This window comes from Hemitrygon akajei, chromosome 9 (genome assembly GCF_048418815.1).
Source record: "Hemitrygon akajei chromosome 9, sHemAka1.3, whole genome shotgun sequence".
Classification (NCBI taxonomy): Eukaryota; Metazoa; Chordata; class Chondrichthyes; order Myliobatiformes; family Dasyatidae; genus Hemitrygon; species Hemitrygon akajei.
This window is the reverse complement of record NC_133132.1, coordinates 97,619,297-97,642,123: the sequence shown is the minus strand read 5'-3', so window position 1 is coordinate 97,642,123 and position 22,827 is coordinate 97,619,297. Positions and strand designations below refer to the sequence as shown.

Sequence of the window (22,827 nt, the reverse complement as noted above, 5' to 3'; positions counted from 1 at the left end):
CACTGAGAAGTCCTTGTATGCAGAGATGGAGAACCTTCATTGCTGCCCTAAACGCTGTGGTATAATGGGCATTGAAAAAAAATAGGTGGCTGTAGAGAATAATCTGGGATCGTTACAGGACTTAATCTGGAATATTGTGAAGTGTCATCATCTTTTGCCAGCTCCACTGTTGAGTCTTGGTTGGATCATTTTTTGACTGGAAATTCTGTATTGACCTTTCTACCATGGATGACCCTACCAGGAGCTAAGCTCCAGACATCATCGTTCTCAGGATCACAGGAACTCGAGCTTCTCCAACATGACAAAGTGACGATCCTCGAAGAAGATTGTTTTGGGTATCCCTGTAGACAGTAAAAAGTTTTCTGTTTGCTTGCTGGTCAGGAATTTCAAATACACTAGAGCTCTTTGATGCCATACTCAGATAAATGCTACATCAAGGGCAATCATCACAATGCATCTCTGGAATTCAACCCCTTAGTCCATGGTGTGGACAATTTTGTAATAGTGACTAGAGAATGGCTTTGAACGTGGTATGGAAACACCAATGCTGAGGAATGGAAAAGTCTACAGAGTGGTGGCTAGAAAGACCTCCCCACCATGGTGCATGTTTACAAGGAGTGTTACCACAAGAAAGCAGCATCATTATGAAGGACCCACCATCCAGGGCATGCTTTTTCTCACTACTACCATTGAGCAAGAAGTACAGGAACTTTAGATCCCACACCACACAGTTCACAAAGTTATTACCTCAATCTGAACTGATTCCACAACCTCCAGGCTTGCTTTACAACTCATGTGCTCAGTATTATTTCTTACTTGCACTATTTTAGAACATAGAACATAACAGCACAGAACAGGCCCTTTGGCTCATGATGTTGTGCTGACCATTTAACCTACTCTAAGATCATTCTAACCCTTCCCTCGGTTTATTTTTTTATCATCCATGTGTCTATCTGAGAGTTTCTTCAATACCCCTAATGTATCTTCCAGTTCGTTGTCTTTGCACATTGGTTGTTTGTCAGTCTTTATGTATAGTTTTTCATAAATTCTATTGTATTTATTTTCCTGTAAGTGCCAGCAAGATGATGAATCTCAAGGTAGTGTATGGTGACTCGTACGTACTTCGATTTTGAAACAAATGACTGTGATTATGATGGAAACCAAAAGGAGTGTGAGTGAACAGATGATCATAAAGTACCACTAGATGGCTTTTCACCATGTGGCACAGTGAGATGCTTTTCACCACGTAAGCACAGATAAAGTAGCTTGTTAAGTGTCTAGAGGACAGATGGGGGTAGTAATAGGCCAGATTAGATTTTTATGGCTTTCTCTGAACAGTATGCATGTTGATAGTTTACACATAGTGGCACATGAAGCGTATTAAGTATCGTGAGAGTGCAGTAAGGTACAAATGTTGTAACTTCTGCAGCTAAGTTGTTGAGATCAAATACTGTGTTGTTAACCATCTGTCTGCTGATGATTACATCTCAGTATTTTATCATACAGTCTTCAGATAGAGGAATGATATATTTTGCAGTGATCAAAAGTTGAGACTTTTGAAAGGCATTCTTTTCTCCCTTGTTAAACAAAGAGCAGCACAGTAGTGTAGCAGTTAGCGTAACACTTTACAGTGCTAGCTGTAAGATGAAGGCTCAGCTACTACCACTGTCTATAAGGAGTTTGTACATTCTTCCCATGACCATGTGCGTTTCCTCCAGTTGCTCTGGTTTCCTCTCCCAATCCAAAGACGTATGGGTTAGGATTTGTAAGTTGTGGACCTGCTGTATTGGTGCTAGAAGCACAGTGCCACGTGCAGGCTGTCCCCAGCACATTCTTGGACTGTGTAGGTCATGATGCAAAGGACGCATTCCACTGCTTGTTTTGATGTAGATGTGACGATGAAGCTAGCTTCTTTCAAATCTCTAATCTCACAATCCAAAGATACTGCTGACAGATTAGACTAACATTTTGAACCAAAATTAAAATCATAGTCATTCTTAAATATTCTAATTTTTAAAATTTTAATCACACTTATTGATATGTTCAACATCTATCAGTTTTTTTTGCTTCTATTCCATGTGTACAGTGAAATAAATGCATTGATAATCTGTGATCTGTTGCAGAAAACGTAACACCTGACAAAGTGATTCGTTCTAATCTGGCCTTACACCACAATATAGTGAAGACAATCAAAAACCAGGTCATGCTCTGCCAGGAAGACACTCCAGCTAAGTTCACAGTGGAAAAGATTTTCAAGCACACAGTCTCAGTGCTGATGTGTGCTTCCTACAGAAATCAGATACTGCATGTCTTTGTACGCCCTGCCCTGATAGCAATTGCATTTCAAAGCACACAAAGCTGCAGGAGAGGTAAATATGCAATTCTTTAAGAAATATGTCTATCTTTCATCTAAAATGAGACAGTAAGTTTTCTTTCATCTATGGAATGTGGATTTATATCTACAAACTGTGCCCACTTTATCAGGTACCTATTCTCTGTAAACTCTGGAGACATTTGTGGATGAAAATTCCAGGAAATCAGCAGCTTCTGAGATGCTCAAACTATCCCATCTGGCATCAACAATCATTCCACGGTCAAACTCATTTTGATCACATTTCTTCCCAGAACTACAACTGAACCTTTTCACCATGTTTTCATGCTTTTATGCATTGAGTTACTGCTACACAATCGGCTGATTGGATATTCATATTAACAAGCAGGTGTACCTAATAAAGTGGCCACAGATTCAAAGAAGGTTGTCTCTCTGCTGGCATTGAGAATCATTGTTTAAAAAATTCTACAGACTTTCTATTCTAGGCATTAGTCATAGAAATAATGATACTGAACTCCACAACAAATGTAAGAGTGCAGTTTAATTTGTATTGTTCAGGTGTTAGAAGAGAATATGATCTTCCTTGTGCTTGACCTGACAGGACTTAACATCAACAGAAGTTAATTTTGTTGTTCAATCTGTTATTCAATTTAAAGTGATAAATATGTATTCCGTATTTAAAATTAAGTAATTGTTTACAAATTTGATCACCTTTGCACAGCATTTAACACATTAGTAGCCTCAGTTCTAATCAAAAGCTCCAAAACCTAGGTCTCTGTACCTCCCTTTGACTTTCTCAGTGGGTGACCACAGTCTGTGGATTGGAGATAATATCTCCTCCTCACCGACAATCAACACTGGTGCACCTCAAGGATGCAAGCTTAGTCCACTGCTGTACTCTTTCTGTACCCTCGATGTTGTGGCTAGTACAGCTCAAACACCATCTATAGATCTGACAATGATACAACTATTGTTTGCAGAATTTCAGGTGATCATGAGGAAGCATTTTGGAGCAAGGTAACTGCTAGTTGAATGGTGTCGCAACAACAACTTTGCACTCACTGTCAGCAAAACCAAGGAATTGATTGTGGACTTCAGGAAGGGGACGTCAAGGGAACACACTTCAGTCCTCATCAAGGGGTCAGAGTGGAAAGGGCAACTGCAAAGGATCCGGAAAAAGCTGCAGGCAGTTGTAAACCCAGCCAGCTCCTTCATGGACACTAGCTTCCCCAACATCCAGGACACCTTCAAAAGGCAGTGCCTTGAAAAGGCGGCATCCATCATTAAGGATCCTCATCTCCCAAAACCTGTCTCTTCTTATTGCTACCGTCAAGGAGGAGATACAGGAGCCTGAAGACACGTACTCAGTGTTTCCAGATCCACCGTCAGATTTTTGAATGGACAATGAACCCATGAACACTATCTCAGTATTTTTGTCTCCTTTTTGCACTACTTAAAAATTTATTTTTTATATATGCTTATTGTAATTTATGACTTTTTTATTATTATATATTGCATTGTACTGTTGTCACAAAACAACATATCTCACGACTAACACACACATGAAATGCTGGAGGAACTCTGCAAGTTAAATTTCTGTGATCTCAGTCTCGGACGCCATTGTTAGGCTGCCTTTAAAGAAGGTGACCTTCGCAAGGCGGAAAGCCCCAATGGAGTACCTGGTAAGGCTTTGAAAACTTGTGCCAACCAACTGGTGGGAGTATTCAAGGACATTTTCAACTTCTCACTGCTACAGGCAGAAGTTCCCACTTGCTTCAAAAAGGCAATAATTATGCCAGTGCCCAAGAAGAAGAATGTGAGCTGCCTTAATGACTATCACCCAATAGCACTCACATTGACAGTGATGAAATGCTTTGAGAGGTTGGTCATAACTAAACGAAACTCCAGCCCCAGCAAGGACCTGGATTCATTTCAATTTGCCTATCACCACAATAGGTCAATGGCAGATGCAATCTCAATGACTCTTCACATGGCCTTAGACCACCTGGACAACACAAACACCTATGTCAGGCTGCTGTTCATCAACAATAACTCAGCATTTAACACCATCACTCCCACAATCCTGATTGAGAAGTTGCAGAACCTGGACCTCTGTACATCCCTCTACAATTGGTTCCTTGACTTCCTAACTGGAAGACCACAATCTGTGTGATGTCTTCTCCTCACTGACGATCAACACTGATGATCCTTGGGTGTGTGCTTAGCCCATGCTGTACTCTATGCACATGACTGTGTGGCTAGGCATAGCTCAAATACCATCTATAAATTTGCTGATGATACATCCGTTGTTGGTAGAATCCCAGATAGAAATGAGTGGGTGTACAGAAGCAAGATATACCAACTAGTGGAGTGGTGTCGCAGCAACAATCTTTCACTCAATGTTAGTAAGATGAAAGAGCTGATTGTGGACTTCATGAAGGGAAGGAACACATGCCAATCCTCATAGAGGGATCAGAAGTGGAGAGAGTGAGCAGTTTCAAGTTCCTGGGTGTCAAGATCTCTGAGGACCGAACCTGGTCCCAACATATTGATGCAGTTATAAAGAAGGCAAGACACCAACTATACTTCTTTTGGAGTTTGAAGAGATTTTGTATGTCAACAAATACACTCTAAAACTTCTATAGAAGTACTGTGGAGAACATTCTGACAGGCTGCATCACTGACTGGTATGGGGGGGTGTTACTGCACAGGAACAAAAGAAGCTGCATAGGGTTGTAAGTCAGCTCCATCTTGGGTACTAGCCTACAGAGTACCCAGTACATCTTCAGGGAGCGGTGTCTCAGAAAGACAGGGTCCATTATTAAGGACCTCCGGCACCCCAGGGCATGCCCTTTCCTCACTGTTACCATCAAGTAGAAGGTACAGAAGCCTGAAGGTACACACTTAGTGAGTCAGGAACAGTTTCTTCCCCTCTGCCATCCAATTCCTAAATGGATATTGAACCCATGAACACTTACTTCATTCTTAATATATATTATTTCTGCTTTTGCATAATTTTTAATCCAATCAATATACATATACTGTAATTGATTTACTTATTTATTTTTACCTTTTTCCCCTCTATATTATATATTGCATTGAACTGCTGCTGCTAAGTTAAATTTCACGACACATGCCAGTGATAAGAAAGTTGATTCTGATTCTGAAATTTCACAACTAATGCCGGTGATATTAAACTTGATTCTGATTCTTAATAAATTGTTTCCCAGACTTTCAGAACTGTGAAGCTCCAACCTGTCAGGAGTTCCTCCTTGTGGCAAGGTTTTAAAACTTACCAGTTTATTTCATCGTCTCTTCACCCATCTTGTCATTAATTTTCCTTTTGGTGGCTCTTGGCGTTATCTTCCGGCACCAGGCCTTTTCTAATTAAATTGGATATATCAAAATCTGCCAATCCTATCACTTTAAAGTATCACTACCCATCTTGTTATTTGTCTGTGGACTTTAAACACACCAACAAAGAAACACTGAATTTGAGATTCCAACTAGAGGCAAAACTTGATTCTAACAAAGTTTTGATGAATTTCTGTCCCCTTTCTACAGCATTCTCCAAAAATGTAGCACTGTGGCAACCCACTTTCTGTGCAGGCAAACCGGCTACAGCACATCTCCTGGTACCCTTTCCTACTGACTAAGGAATGGTATCTGATAGTAGGTTTTACCAAGGTGTATGTTGTATGAAATGTACCAAGATATGACCTGAATAAATTGACAGTATAAGATGACAAGAGACTGCACCTTTGTTTGCTAACACAAGTAAAGATATGTTTTAAAGTATAATCTATTTCTGCATACCAGTAAGAGAAGGGGCACCATGTAGCGTGGTGGTTAGGGTAATGCTATTACTGTTTGGAGTATTGGAATTCAGTTCTGGTGCAGACTGTAAGGAATTTATATATTCTCCTCATGACTGCAGGGTTTTCTCCCGCATTCCAAACACGTACCACTTAGTAGGCTTACTGGTCATTGTAAATTTTCCTGTGATTAAGCTGGAATTTAAATAGGTGAGTTGCTGGTTAGTATGATTCGTTGGGCCAGAAAGGTCTGTCCTATGCTGTATCTCCAAATAAATAAAATGAAGCATATCAGGCTTCAGATTTTCTAATCAGAACTACAGATTGCACCTAATTCCCTTTTCTCACATCTTTCAGAGGACATTTACAGCTGCTTCAGCTACCTGCGTGAAGTTCTGTCTGACGAGTTTGTTTTCTCACCAGGGAATAATGTCAAGGTAATGTAAAATAAAACATGATGTGTAAATCTTAGCCAAGTGCAGTGTACACAGTGTACTAGGGAAAAGGTTAGAAAGGGATATTTCTACTTTCATAATGATCTATTACAGGTAAAAAAATCAGTTGTGTTATTAAGAAGGTGGTGCACTTGATAAAGTCATTTAAACTTTTAAGATCAGAAAATTGAAATGTATGTTGAGTGTTTTGTCATAACATTTCTATCCTAAGTAGGAAGAAATTTCTCCAAAGGACCAGACAACATCCTGGTTCCAATAATGAATATTTTTTTAAAATAAAAGATTTTTAAGATGGGTTCTTTTTTTAAAAAACTTGTATTACACCCAAATCCTAAATGAGTAAGTGAATTTTTTTCAAGAATGGTTTTCAAGGGATAGTAGAAACTTGGTTCGGAAAAAGAGGGATGTCTACAATAGATATAGGCAGCATGGAGTAAAGGAATTGCTCGAGGAATATAAAGAATGTAAAAGGAATCTTAAGAAAGAGATTAGAAAAGCTAAAAGAAGATACGAGTTTGGTTTGGCAAATAAGGTGGAAGTAAATCCGAAAGGTTTCTACAGTTATATTAAAAGCAAGAGGATAGTGAGGGATAAAATTGGTCCCTTAGAGAATCAGGGTGGTCAGCTATGTGTGGAGCCGAGGGAAATGGGAGAGATTTTGAACGATTTCTTCTCTTCGGTATTCACTAAGGAGAAGGATATTGAATTGGGTAAGGTGTGGGAATCAAGTAAGGAAGTTTTAGAACCTATGACAATTAAAGAGGTGGAAGTACTGGCGCTTTTAAGAAATTTAAAAGTGTATAAATCTCCGGGTCCTGACAGGATATTCCCCAGGACCTTGAGGGAAGTTTGTGTAGAGATAGCAGGAGCTCTGACGGAGATCTTTCAGATGTCATTAGAAACGGGGATTGTGCCAGAGGATTGGCGTATTGCTCATGTGGTTCCATTGTTTAAAAAGGGTTCTAGAAGTAAGCCTGGCAATTATAGACCTGTCAGTTTGACATCAGTGGTGGGTAAATTAATGGAAAGTATTCTTAGAGATAGTATTTATAATTATCTGGATAGACAGGATCTGATTAGGAGTAGCCAGCATGGATTTGTGCGTGGAAGGTCATGTTTGACAAACCTTATTGAATTTTTTGAAGAAGTTACGAGGAATGTTGACGAGGGTAAGGCAGTGGATGTAGTCTATATGGACTTCAGCAAGGCCTTTGACAAAGTTCCACATGGAAGGTTAGTTAAGAAGGTTCAGTCGTTAGGTATTAATGCTGGAGTAATAAAATGGATTCAACAGTGGCTAGATGGGAGATGCCAGAAAGTAGTGGTGGATAATTGTTTATCGGGATGGAGGCCAGTGACTAGCGGGGTGCCTCAGGGATCTGTTTTGGGCCCAATGTTGTTTGTAATATACATAAATGATCTGGATGATGGGGTGGTAAATTGGATTAGTAAGTATGCCGATGATACTAAGGTAGGAGGTGTTGTGGATAATGAGGTGGGTTTTCAAAGCTTGCAGGGAGATTTATGCCGGTTAGAAGAATGGGCTGAACGTTGGCAGATGGAGTTTAATGCTGAGAAGTGTGAGGTTCTACATTTTGGCAGGAATAATCCAAATAGAACATACAGGGTAAATGGTAGGGTATTGAGGAATGCAGTGGAACAGAGAGATCTAGGAATAACAGTGCATAGTTCCCTGAAGGTGGAGTCTCATGTAGATAGGGTGGTGAAGAAGGCTTTTGGAACACTGGCCTTTATAAATCAGAGCATTGAGTACAGAAGTTGGGATGTAATGTTAAAATTGTACAAGGCATTGGTAAGGCCAAATTTGGAATATTGTGTACAGTTCTGGTCACCGAATTATAGGAAAGATATCAATAAATTAGAGAGAGTGCAGAGACAATTTACTAGGATGTTACCTGGGTTTCAGCACTTAAGTTACAGAGAAAGGTTGAACAAGTTAGGTCTCTATTCATTGGAGCATAGAAGGTTGAGGGGGGATTTGATCGAGGTATTAAAAATTTTGAGAGGGATAGATAGAGTTGACGTGAATAGGCTGTTTCCATTGAGAGTAGGGGAGATTCAAACGAGAGGACATGATTTGAGAGTTAGGGGGCAAAAGCTTAAGGGAAACACGAGGGGGTATTTCTTTACTCAGAGAGTGATAGCTGTGTGGAATGAGCTTCCTGTAGAAGTAGTAGAGGCCAGTTCAGTTGTGTCATTTAAGGTAAAATTGGATAGGTATATGGACAGGAAAGGAGTGAAGGGTTATGGGCTGAGTGCGGGTAGGTGGGACTAGGTGTGATTAAGAGTTCGGCACGGACTAGGAGGGCCGGAATGGCCTGTTTCCGTGCTGTGATTGTTATATGGTTATATAGAATTTGTTGGTCACACAATTGGCCAAGACTGGTGTCACTTGACATCCTGTCTTCCTTGCTTGCTTGACCATGGACCACAGTTCATTCAGCATAAGGTATTTTTAATGTGTAACTCGCTTGCTCTCTTTCTATCCACAGGATTTTGATGAAGGCTTGTACTTGCTGATGAAGAGTGGTGCTATTCAGGGATCTCAGGCTGATCTCTACATCTCTGAGAAGGGGAATGCCACTATTTCCTTTTTATCAGTGATGTTTACACCTTTTCTTGAAGGTTATCAGGTATGTGGCGATTTTCTTGTTCAAACAACAACTATTGTTCCTTCAGAGTTTAAAATGGATTACTTTAATCTAGAAAATTTTGATTTGAATACTATGCTGAAAATAGTTTCAGATGTCTGTGTTCCAATAGAATACTTCATCTTTGGGATGTATCTGTCCAGTACCTTCTGAATTGCTCTCAGAACATTAGAAAGCTTTCGAGAAGAACAGGCCATTTGGCCCAGCAAAGCTTGTCAAATTCCTATTCACATATTATGTTGTAGATAATGATATACTCACATAGTAAAGCTTGTCAAGTTCCTCTTCACACATTCACATAGTAGATGATGCATGTAACATGAATGTAAGGAAGGACAAGCCAATGATTAGGTATAAATAGAGACAGAGCAAAGAGTTACGTTGTACCACACAGGCAAAATTCAAAAGAGTGAAGAATGTAGGACCAGAGGTGTTTTTAAATGCATGTAGCATGGACAAACTCCTGGCACAATTACAGTGTGGACATCACTGAGTCATAGTTGAAAGAAGGCTGTAGTTGGGAGCTTAACATCAAAGGATGTACTTTGTATTGGAAGGACAGGCAGGAAGGCATAGGTGGTGGTGTGGCTCTGTTCGTAAGAGATGGAATTACATCTTTAGAAAGAGGTGACATAGGGTCAGAGAATGTTGAATCTTTGTGGGTGGAGTTCAGAAACTGCAAAGGTGAAAAAGCCATTATGGGAATCATATATAGGCCTTCAAATAGTGTGTTTGGTAGCTTTGGGCCTATACTCGCTGGAATGCAGGGAGGCTCTCTTTGAAACCTACCGAATGTTGAAAGGACTAGAAAGGGTGCATGTGGAGAGGACGTTTCCTATGGTGGGGTATCCAGAAATAGAGGGCACAACCTCAAAATTGAGGGACAACCTTTTAGACAGAGGTAAGGGGGAATTTTTTTAGCCAGAGAATAGTGAATCTGTGGAATGTTCTGCCATAGACTGCAGTGGAGACCAAGTCAAATGGGTTTATTTAAGGCAGAAGTTGATAGTTTCCTGATCAGTCAGGGATATGGCAAGAAGGCAGGTGTATGGGGTTGAGTGGGATCCAGGATCAGTAATGATGGAATGGTAGAGCAGACTCAATGGACTGACTGGCCTAATTCTGCTCCTATGGTCTAATGGTCTTATAACTATTGTTTAGATCTCTAAGGTACTACTCTCAACTACACAACTCGGTAGTTTGTTCCATGTGTCCACAGCTCACACTGTAAAGAAGTGCCTCCTGCTGTTAGTCTGCAATCTCCCTTTAACCAGTCTCCACCTATGGCCCCGTGTCCTCATTGATGGATTAATTCTGAAGTAGCAGCTGGCATCCACCTTATAACCTTCATAATTTTGAACAATTCTATTGTGTCTTCTCTCATTCTACATCTACTTACGCTAAGAAGATTTAATTATTTCAATCTTTCTTCATAACTCACACCCTGCAGACCTGCAGTGAATCACGTTGCCCTTTTCTGAACTCTCTCCAGTGCCTTCACATCCCTCACAAAATATGGAGACCAAAATTGTGCGCAGTACTCAAGATGTGGCCTCACAAGCGCATTATACAGCTTAAGGAGAACATCTGAAGAGTTGAACTCCACTGTGTGCATTATATAGCTGAACATTCTATTACCCCTTCCTAATTGCTTCTCTACATTGTCTAGATGTTGACAGTAATGAGTCAACCAGGACGTATAAATTCTTCTCATACAGTGCACTTTCTAACTCAAGAACCTCCTCCATTATATATTTATATCTAACATTTCTACTTCCTATATGTAATATTTTACATTTTGTTTACATTTTATCTGCCTACATCTCCAGCCATTGCTGTTCTGCCATCATCTCTGCTAGTCTCCCCTTCCAATAAACTTTGGCCAGCGCCTCTCTCATGGTTCTGTAATTTCCTTTACTCCACTATAATACTGATACATCTGTCTTTAGCTTCTTCCTCTCAAACTGCAGTGAATTCTATCATATTATCACTACCTCCTAAAGGGGTTCCTTTACCTTAAGCTCCCTAATCAAATCCAATTCATTACACAACTCCTAATTCAGAATTGCCTTTACTCTAGTGGGATCAACCACAAGCTGCTCTTAAAAAGCCATCCTGTAGCATTCTACTAATTCCCTCTGTTGGGATCCAGTACCAACATGATTTTTCCAATCTACCTGCATATTGAAATCCACATGATAATCATAACATTGCCCTTTTTACTTTCCTTTTCTGTCTCCCATTGTAATTTGTAGCCCACATCCTGGCTACCATTCAGGAGCCTGTCTATAACTCACATCATCAGGGTCTTTTGCAGTTTCTTAACTCTTAATATACCTGTCATATTAAAATTGTAGCTGCCTTTTGTGCCCTACCTCTGTCACAAATAGCAGTGTGATAATGAGAAGATTGTCTGTCCATTTTGGTGTAATCTAAATATTGGCCGGACAGAACCAGCACTAGATCTAACTATGAAGGCAGTGATTGATGGGAAGTGTCTGAAGCATAGCCACTGGATAAATTGACATGCTCTAGTATATATACTAGACACAAGTACTGAATTGCTGCCTATATTATCACGCTTGTTTGTGTAGGGGATTATCTTTGCAAATGTTAAGAATACATGTGTCACGATCATGGTGAAGTCAACTCATAGATTCACTTGTTTAAAAATTAGGTTATTCAAAAATTAATTAACTGCAACCCCTTTTAGTAGCAAGACTGGTGTATTACTATATTCCCATGTGATTTCTGACAAATGATTAAGCTGATATCACAATAAGAGTACCCTAAACCTCATCCCTATAGTGTTAGACAGTGTACATCATAAATAACACTTAGGTTTATCAAGTAATTTGAGCATAGGGCATTGATTGTGTGTTTTTGTGTACATCTGCACAAGTGCACAATTCTGGAATGGTTTCTCCACAGCTTGTTTTATATACACCATGAATGGTTGTAGATTCAAGAATTACTGAGTCACGGTGGACTTTGCCTCAGTACGAGAATTGTTACGTCTTTCACAACTTGCATAGGTTGTGTTGCAGCTAGTGACAACTGATTGCCCAAACCCTTTATCAGAAATAACTTCAGCCTAAAATACAGCTTTGTAAGTAGAGTGTAATCATCTGCTAAAGTTATTGAATGCTGCCAAACTGTGGATGCCCACCAGCTCTGATTAGTGACTGTTTCTGTCTGTGCCATGCTTTACTGAACAATTCTATAGCTGTCTGACAAACTCTGCTACGTTGGTGTCAGCAGCAACAATAAGGCAGTATAAATAGTCTAATTGATGCTGGTAGACTGAAATTGTAGCCCTTGGTACTGACAGCGGTGGCTCATTTTATGTTGTTGCAAAGCCCTTAGCAGTGTGGATGAACAGAAGGATCTTGGGGTCCAGGTTTATAGCTCCCTGAAAGTGGCTACAGAGCTTTACAGGGGATAAGAAGACATATAGCATGCTTGTCTTTATTCATTGAGGCATTGAGTTGAAAAGTCAGAAGTGTTGCAGCTCTATAAAACTAGCTGGGCCGCTTCTGGACTATTGCGTACGGTTCTGGTGCCCCATCACAGGAAGGATTTGGAGGCTTTGGAGAGGGTGCAGAAGACGTTTACCAGACTGCTGCCCAGATTAGAGGGCAGGTGCCTATAATGAGAGGTTGGACAAACTTAGTTTATGTTCTTTGGAGCAGCGGAAGCTAAGGGGTCATCTGATAGATTCGTAAGATTATGAGAGGCATATGAATAGACAGACAGTAGCTTCTCCCCGTGGTTGAAATGTCTGATACCAGAAGGCATGCATTTAAAGAGAGAGGGGAGAAGTGCAAAGGAAATGTGAGAGGCAAGTATTTTATCCAGAGTGGTGGGTGCCCAGAATGTGCTGTCTGGTAGAGGCAGATACATTAGGGAATTTGAAGAGACATTTAGATAGGCACGTCAATGTGAGGGCAAAGGAAGGATATGGACATTGTGTAAGCAGAGGGATTAGTTTAGTTGGCTATTTGATTATTAATTGATTCAACACAACATTGTGGGCTGAAGGGCCTGTTCCTGTGCTCTACAGTTCTGTGTAATATTTTAATTTCTGTGTTACTCTATTGTGCTTCAATATTTTGCAAACACACTCTAATTTTTTTAAAAATGTTTAATGGTGCATCTTAGAATACTAATTTTTAAAATTCAAGATTTTTATTTTGTTTGTAAACAATCTTTTTAATTCTCTGGTTTTCTCTATAAATATGTATGGTTAAATAAATGCTTTCATTTTTCAAAAACCTGTACAGTATTTTCTCATAAATGTTTGAATTTGTAGGTTATATGCAAGTACCTGTTACACTCTGAATTTACGGATGATTTTACCGAGAAGAAGTTTATTGCTGCATTCCGAAACTATGCAGCGGAGCTCATTCTAACAGGTATCCATTCCCACTGATTCCTTCTTGGTGTCCCTGATGTATTTGGATCTGGAAGTTTTGATTTTGCATTATCAGTGAGTAATGCTGAGCTTCTGTGTAGAAGTAGTAACTGTGATTATTTTAATAATGCCTGTTTTGAACATGGGATTTGGAGGTGTTGAGTATACCTTCACTGGAGCAGTTAAGACGATGGGGAATTAGGCCAATCTGCCCCTCGAGTCTGCTCCACCAATCCATCATGGCTGATTTATTATCCTTTTCAATCCCCTTCTTCTGCCTTCTCTCCATAACCTTTGACACCCTTATGAACGCAGAACCTACTATCCTCCACTTTAAGTATACCCTGTTCAGCTGACTGTGACAACGAATTCCAGATTCACCTTCTCATCCCTGTTCTAAAAGGATGTCCTTGTATTCTGAGGCTGTACCCTCTGGTCGTAGATTCTCCCACTATTGGAAACATTATCCCATGCCCACTCTGTCTGTGCATTTCCATATTTGGTAGGTTTCAATGTGATTTCCCCCCCCCCCCATTATTCTAAACTCCAGTGAGTACAGACTCAGAACCCATCAATGCTCCTCATACATTAAACCTTTCATTCCTGGGATTATTCTTGTGAACCTCCTCTGGTCCCTCTCCAATGCTAGCACATCCTTTCTTTGATACGGGGCCCAAAACTGCTCACAGTACTTCAAGCACAGTATTTCTATCCTGTTTCCTGAGTTGCATCACTATTAAGGCCTTATTCACATGGGCCAAGAAGCTATAACTTTAAAAAAATTGTCTACTGGTTGTGCTGGGAGGTTGTACTAATTATCAGGTGTACTCCTCTCGCCCTCCATACACTTCATCCCCACCACCCATCCCACAATCTCTCTTAGCTACTACCATCAGGACTCGGACCGCTAGACTGGGTACTAATGAATTCCCTGCCACCACCGAGTTCTGTACTATTTACTGTTAATCTGTGCTGTGCACTACATGCATTTTTGAATTATATTTTATTAACTAGTGGTAATATTTTGGTTATGTGCTGTGTGCAGTGTTTTGCAGATGCACTGTGGTCCAAAGGAATGTTGTTTGGTTGTATATATGTACAGTCAGATGACAATAAACTTAAACTGGAATGTTAGAGACCTGCAGAGTGTACAAGTGTGAATCCATTGCTGATCAGACCTGGGTGAGAATTTGTGACCCATGATTGAAATAGTCAGTTGTCCAGCATCATATCCCTGGTTTATTACAGTACCACTGTTCAGAGTCATTCCCATCAGAGGCTGACTTGCCCTTTCTCTTATTACAGGTGCCATGAAGTACAATGAGGTCCTTTCAGTGGATATGCAAAAAAACGCCCTGGCTGCTTTAAGCCGTCTAGGTGCTGTGGAAAAATTTAAGACGTATGTATCAATAAAACACATCTGAACAATTCTGTTTCAGAAATGGTAATTGTGTCTGATTGATTTTTTTTGCATTACAGAGCTGATGGGATCATCTGTAAGGTTAATAAACAGACTCTCAGTAGGGTGGTGGACATGTTGGGTAAGTTTTTTTATCATCAGTTTCCACCAGCATAATAATTGCATGAACACCTTGCCAGCCATGTGGTTTAGCTTGCCTCATACATTCAGTCCCACTTTATTAGGTACCTCCTGTAGCTAAAAAGTGGCTACTTGGATGTATGTTTCTGGTCTTCTGTTGCTGTTGTTACGTATCCCGTAACTGGATCACTTACCAGCAAAGATAGAGAGGTCCGCTGAAGTCTGATGGTACCATTTTCAAACGTTTTTTATTTATAAAGGGGCACAAAAGTAAGGTTAATACAAACATTCAGATAACATAAGTCATCAATACTCAATCTAAAGCGCAGGTATAGTAATAACCAATAAGAAATAAGCTCTATCGTTGTCTAGGGGTAATGTATATATTGTCCGCTGTATATCTGAAAGTCTCTTGCGTTCACTGCAGTTCCACCAGCTGCCGTCTTTTGTGGTGTTGCGTTGGTGCACTTTGTTAAAGAGAGAGAGATAGAGATTAAATGAAACAGTTACCCGGCGGGGTTTTCCAACCTTTAGGAGTTCGATTCGTCGGAGACTCGTTGGGGAATGGACGCTCACTTGTGGCCTCCCCTGTAGCTAAGCCGTTCTTTCGTGGTGAGGTCGCCAATCCCAGGCAAGGAAAAGATGCACACGAACCCCACCACCAGCTGTCGCTATCAAACGCTGTTGCAGGATTTCTAGCGTGTCTTCTGGTGCATCTCGGGGGCCGTCTTTACAACCCCTCTTTTATCTGAACTCACGGGGTCTCAGATGTCAATCAGGTTGGGATGATGCAATCTCTCTCCATCTCGCCACCCACGTTGCCCTGAGGGTATACACATAGTACAGTTCCCAATTCACAAAGGTGTCTCCACGAGACAATGACCACAGTCGCCAGATTTGCCTCGCCGTGAAACGAGAGACACCGCACGTATCTCTCTCTTCTCTTGGGTCACTGACTCCCCCTTCACTAAGGCTCTGGCGATCCTCACAAAGGAGGGGGCTGGGATCATAACACTGTAGTCCATCCACTTCCAAGGTTCGATGTGTTACGCATTCAGGGATGCTCTTCTGCACACCACTGTTGTAATATGTGGTTATTTGAATACTGTCAGCTTGAACCAGTCTGGCCATTCTCCTCTGACCTCTCTCTTTAATAAGGCATTTTCACCCACAGAACCATCACTCACTCTAAAGTTTTTTTTTTGTTGTTTTTTTGCACCATTCTGTAAACTCTAGAGACTGTTGTGTGAGAGATATTCAAACTACCCCATCTGGCACCAACAATCATTCCACTGTCAAATCACTTAGATCATATTCTTTCCCCATTTTGATGTTTGGCCTGAACAACAACTGAACCTCTTGACCATGTCTGCATGCTTTTATGCATTGAGTTGCTGCCACGTGATTGGAACTGATTGGGGGTGCACTATGTCATGCCTTGTAGCTGTACTCTATAATTTTCTGATTGCTTATAGACTTTAAGGAGCAAATTTAAAAATTATGAGTTAACAGAACCCATGGAGGAAACCCATGCAGTCCTAGGGAAAATATACAAGCTTCTTATAGTGGCAGGAGTTGGACCAAACTTGCTGGTGCCGTAAAATATTACGCTTTATCACACCACCATGCTAACCTGCTCCTCAAGGAAATTCATCCCCATCTTATACACCTAATCCATTAATACTTGGCAGTACTCCCTTTCATTAATTCTGTTGTGTTTCTTTGTATTTACTGTGAATGTCTGCAAGGAAATCAATCTCAGGGTTGTATATGATGACATACATGTAGTTTGATCTTTGAACTTTCTACTTTTGTTTTATATAGTAAGTTGTGTTAATCTGAGTATGATGGACCAAATAGTTATCTGAGGTGTATAATATAAAGATTTTTAAAAAGTTAACTCTCTGTTCTTTTGCAGTGCCCAGGATGCTAGTGAAAAATGCTGCTGTTGCCAGACTCTGAGTGCAGTCTAACAACGCACGATTGTTCCTGGAGTAGGTGGAAGTTGTTGGGTTTATAAGTCAATGAAAGTGGAAACCAAATGCAGCTGTCAAAAGATGTTGCTTCGAATGGATCTAGTGGGCTGATGACTTACTCAAGAATCCAAGGTCACAAGAACCTGATCTGCACTGATCAGAAGCAGGAAATCCCTGTAACTACTCAGTTCATGCTTCAAATTGCTTTCACCTGTGGTGTCTTTTTTTAATAATATATATATAAAAGTGGAGAGTTTGTTTCATGTAAACACAGTATTGAAATGTGTTCTTCAGAACCACATTCAGTTAAAAGTGCAGCAGAGCCTAAAAGGTCAGGTTTACAGTATACTGTTTTGCCCCTAATGGGACAATGCTGTTTATCATAAATTTCTGCGAAGCATTTGTTTAATCTGGAGATTCAGTGGATCTGTCTTCAAAATCTAGTCTTGGACAAGGCTATTTCTGTTGTCACCATTTCCAAGCAATAGCTACTGTGGAGTAAGACCTGTTTTGAGCAGGAGAGGCCTGTTTGCATTTGCCTCAGACTCAAAATTTCATCGAAGTTCATCTCTTCAGTTCACATACAGCCTTAAATGCCAAGGGTGGTAGTGGGGTTTATATTGTTCTTTAAAGTCCCTTAAAATTGGATAAAGTCTTTTTAACTTTTATACTGTGGATGGAACAGCAAAATCAGAAGCTTTTGCAAATGCAGAAAATGCTTATGGTAAAAGCACTTAATCTAATCCAGGACACAACAGACAGTGGGAATTGTAATGGTAAGAAAGGTAGTAAAAATGGCCAGGGTTGAGCACTTTTTACTTTGTACATGGATGTCAATGAATTGGCCACAAACAGTTAGCATCTGTTTATGCTGTGTGCTTCACAGCATTGTCAGAATTTAGAAAAAGTTTTAGCTTTGCAGCTGTCGAGTTTGGAGGTGGCTTTCCCACATTGTGGTGATTGCACTTGAGGGAGAAATATTTTAATAGATTTGAAACCACCCAGGACGTGCTGAGGGTGGTGATGAGGGGCAGGTGAAGGTTTGTTTAACTTGTTCTATTTAGATCCAGGAAATCGCTCCAGAAATTGAACCACTCCAAAATGGTCACTCTGTTTGTTAGCTTTCTCTAGAAATGGGGATGTGTGGCCACTACTGAAATGCAGAGTTTACGGCCTGCCTCGTAATTGAATTACTCCTGATATACACTCACTGTCAGTTCAGGCCACCCCAGAAATGGGAATTGTGCTCTCACTTTGCTGATTGGCTCACTGCTAAAACTGAGCCATGTTTGGATCACTCCTGAAGTGAACAGACAGTGTACAGTTCTTGTCTGATATCTGGGTCACTTCACTTCCAAGCTGGGGATGGTGGTGGTTCAGATATTTGGATCAATCCCACAATGGAGATTGTGGTTACTCTAATAGTAGGGTCACTCCTGAAATAAGGGTATGTGTTACTGTAGACATAAAGATAGGGGTGAAGTGTCACATGGTTACCTCAGTAATTGTCTCTAAACAAGTGGTCACTTTGATACATTAGTTTAACAGCCAACGTTCAGATGAATTTGTTTACAGGTAGTGGAACTCAACCATTTCAGTAATATGAAACCCTGCTCCAACCATTCTGTTTAAATAACATTTAAAATGTGGTTGGATATTTGCAATATTCCTTAATAAATTAACAGTGCTAATCCAATTAAATGCCTACATTTATTGATATTGTACTTTGTGTTTCTTTCCTTTGTGCCTGCGTGGGCTATAACTAATGTGAGATCACTTCATTCTTCAGTGGCCTAATTTACTTCTGGTTAATTTAAATGTTTTTTGTGTGTGCTCCTAATTCATACTGGTGAGGAACACTTAATTTGTTATAATTGGGATTAGCAGTGACTCCTCTCATCACTTGAATAAAATCAGTTTGACCAATCCATCACACACAAAATACTGAAGGAACACTGCAGACATTTGTGTGTGTTGCTTTGGGTTTCCAGCATCTGCAGGATCATTTTCGTTCTCGGCCAGTTGATGGTCTTACTTCCCAATGGTAATCCTCAAATCAGTCTTAGGAATTTCAGAATTGGATAATTCTATCATTTCTGAATGAATGTGCTAACTGCTGTCTTTAAAAAATATTAAATGGATATCAATATTTTTGAATTATGAATACCTTCTATAAACTCCTTCATATTGAGGAAGTATAGATTAAATACAACTTAAGCACTTTGCAGAACATGATTAATTAGACAATTTAGTAATCAGTCTGTATTTGAACCCAGGTCAGTTAACGTATGGATTAAACACAAAGGATGCCAGCTTACCCACAGCAACACATTGTCAAACTTCCTCCCCTCGTTAATCTGCAGCAAACAGCTACTAGGTTGATGAATGAAAGAAATCTTGAAGATAAGACGCAACTTGTTTCTCCAAATCATTATAATCAACTTTAGAAAAGTATTTTTGGCAAATGTCAGGTACCATATCAAAGTTGCACAGCATTTTATCTTTTACCATCTGAAAAGCATTAAGTCTTTGATTACATTTGATATGTTCTGAAGAGGTTGAGATGAAGGATTGAATTGGTCGTGTGAGTTAGTCAAAACAAGATGGAAGAATTGTGATATAATTACAAAAATGCCACATGATAAGCCATGCAGCTCTTAAGTCTTCGCCAGCTCTTCCCTCAGCCTCTCCATTTAAGTCCCACTACCTGGTTCCTGCCTCACGAGCCTGCATCTTTTTCTGCTTATTCAATTTTACTACTTATCCAGTTTTCTGTAGCCTCAACCAAATCCATTTCTACCATACTATCATCCCACTATAAATCCTAAAAATATTCAGTGCATGTAAATATGTTCTCATTGGCTGGTTGTTAATCATAAATCCATATTTGGAACAAAATTACATGTATGTTTAGAATAAAACTAGCCATAGTAGCCTGAAAATGCTCAATCTCATCCAACCTCAGATGCTAAAGTGGCTCATCCTTGATAAGTATTTGGATGGAAGACCCCCCCCGGATTACTCGGCATCATAGACTTTTGAGGGCAGTATGGTAACATAGAAGTTAGCACACTTTACAGCACTAGCAGTAAGATCAAGTTCAATTCCTGGAGCTTGTTTGTTCTCCGTGACTGTGTGAGTTCTCTCCCACATTCCAAAGACATCAGAACAAAGGGTCTCGGCCCAAAATGTTGACTGCTCGTTTCCACGGATGCTGCCCGACCTGCTGAGTTCCTCCAGCTTGTTTGTACTTGTTGATTTGACCACAGCATCTGCAGTGTACTTTGTGTTTAATTTTAATCACCTCTGTAAAATTGGTTCTTGAGCTTCTACTTAATGAACAAATCTAACTTCCAATCCCTGCACACAACTAGAAATCTCCAGTTCTTCACTCTCTAAAGGTATGGTACCCAAAATTGTTACTTGGTCACAAGATTGTATAAGATGACAAATTTAGAAAAGGGAAAAGCCTAATTATAAAACACATTGTTTTATTCAGTCACTGCAGTATTACAGGTCTGGTCAAAGTTCATTAGGAAGGAAGTAGGTGGGTACAGAGAGAATACTGGAGAGGAAAGCTTCTCTACAAGTGAGGTGGGAAGAATATAGATTGAGGTTCTGCAGGCAGTTTGGAATTAGGAAACAGTCAGGATAAGGGTATAGAGGGCTATGGTCTAGGTGTGTTTCAGTAAGATGGCAGAATAACAGATTAGATGATCTGAAGAGCTTGTTTCTACACTGAGGTGCTTTATTTCCTTAAAAGTAGAGACCTCCAGGTTATTCCCAGTACTATGTGCTAGGTTTAGATGGATAAATGCAGGGCTAGAGAGATGATACAGAAGAGAAGACTTTATTGGGATGAGTTCTGAGGAAGGCACACTTAGTAGGGCCAAAACCAATGTCCTTATCAAAACCAGCATTTTAAGTGTTTAATGAAGTTTATTAGGGGTCAAGGGAAGCTGAACTAAGATTCAGAAGGGGGGAGGAGGAAATCACAGATCTTGATGTGGAAAATATAAAATGAAGGGTTTGTAAGACAGGGAAAATAAAACTGGGCAAAAAAAATGGAGTTTGTACTTAAATAGATGTGTAAAATGCAGAATAGCTAAAGGCATTAACAGGTGGAACTAAGCATGGAAACATAGTTTCAGGAGGAGTATGAACACCAGCCTAGTTTTCATTAGAAATCTGTCAAGTGACAGATGGGGAGAAAAAGGAGGGGTCCAACAATAATGGACAGAGGGAAAAAATATCAGCTACCAGAATATGCCAAGATCATAGAAGACTACATGAGTTCAATGAAAGAACAAAGGAGGAGGTTGCACTACTGGGAGCTCCAAATCCAATGAGGACAATTCAGTGAACTTGTAATGTGCAAAAATATTAGGCTGGTAGTAGCAAAAGATATGAATTGGCCAAACGTTAACAGCAATAGAGTAAAAGATCGAAAGCACAGAATTTCCAGACTGGATTTAGATTTTTGCTTAGGCAAACCGATCATGGGTGCTGGGAAGTTCAGGATTAACTTTGGAGAGCAAGAGTGGAATGATAAAAGGACACATCTGTTTGAGAGCAAGGCAGACTGGAATGTGGCAAATCTGATCCAAATATTCCCAAGTGAGACAGAACTCGGTGGAATTGAGAGTAAAGATTAACTTTATTTGTCACATTTACACAAAAACAGTGAAATATGTAGCTTGTGCTGGACAAAGCCCACAAGTGTCACCACACCTCTGGCGCTAACATAGCATGCCCACAACCTGCTTGACTACATCTTTGGAATGGGGAGGAAACCAGAGCACCTAGAGAAAACCCAATCGGTCATGGGAAGAATGTACAAGGCCTCAAAGTGAAGAATTCAAACCATGTGTCCTGACGAAGGGTCTTGGCCCAAAACATTGACAGTGCTTCTCCTATAGATGCTGCCTGGCCTGCTGTGTTCCACCAGCATTTTGTGTGTTGTTAATTCAAACCATGAGTAGGTTTTGATTATAATACAGAAAATAAAGTAGCCTACACCTACATACAGACAAGTGTGGACCAGAGGTGCCAAGCATTGACCACCCTCAACAAGATGGTGTCTGACACCAGAGTTCTTTCAAAAATAACGAGGACAAGAGGTAATTTGATAGAGGTGTACAAGGTAAGAGGCACAGATAGAGTGGACAGCCAGTTTGAAAAGGCTCATACTGGGGGGGGGGGGGGGGGGGGGGGCGGCATAATTTTATGAATAGAGTGAAGTGCAGGAGGCAAGATTTTTTTGAAATATAGAGTGGTGGGTGAATGGGACACCCTGCCAGGGATGATGATAGAGGCACTTAGATTTAGGGGAATTTTAAACACTTGTATATGGGCACACCGCTGATAGGCATGTTAGATTGATCTTAGAGTAGGTTAAAAGTTCATGGGCCAAAGGGCCAGAACTGTGTTGCAGTGTTCTGTGTTCTATGTTTGATGCACTAAAACCCAAAAATATCTGGCTCAAACATATTGATCAAATCAACAACTACTTTAAACACAGCAGAAGATGAGGGTGCACTTTAGGGGAGTTCTGAACAAGCAACAACTGATGTCATGTCACAAACAGAACAGCGTGGGATCAAGAGCTTGGTCAGAAGGTGGC

The 22,827-nt window shown here is 40.3% G+C and overlaps 1 protein-coding gene across 2 annotated transcripts in view; it reads left to right on the top strand.

Moving 5' to 3' along the window:
• gnpat (glyceronephosphate O-acyltransferase) overlaps positions 1-18,923 on the top strand; it is a 38,433-nt gene extending 19,510 nt beyond the window's left edge. For both annotated transcript variants that reach the window (XM_073056594.1, XM_073056595.1), the window contains exons 10-16: positions 2,124-2,369; positions 6,505-6,584; positions 9,116-9,256; positions 13,587-13,689; positions 14,994-15,087; positions 15,168-15,229; positions 17,147-18,923. In XM_073056594.1, the coding sequence (XP_072912695.1) occupies positions 2,124-2,369; positions 6,505-6,584; positions 9,116-9,256; positions 13,587-13,689; positions 14,994-15,087; positions 15,168-15,229; positions 17,147-17,190 (770 nt within the window). In that variant the 3' untranslated portion in view covers positions 17,191-18,923. The remainder of the gene's footprint in view (positions 1-2,123; positions 2,370-6,504; positions 6,585-9,115; positions 9,257-13,586; positions 13,690-14,993; positions 15,088-15,167; positions 15,230-17,146) is intronic.
• The last annotated feature ends 3,904 nt before the right edge of the window (positions 18,924-22,827 follow it).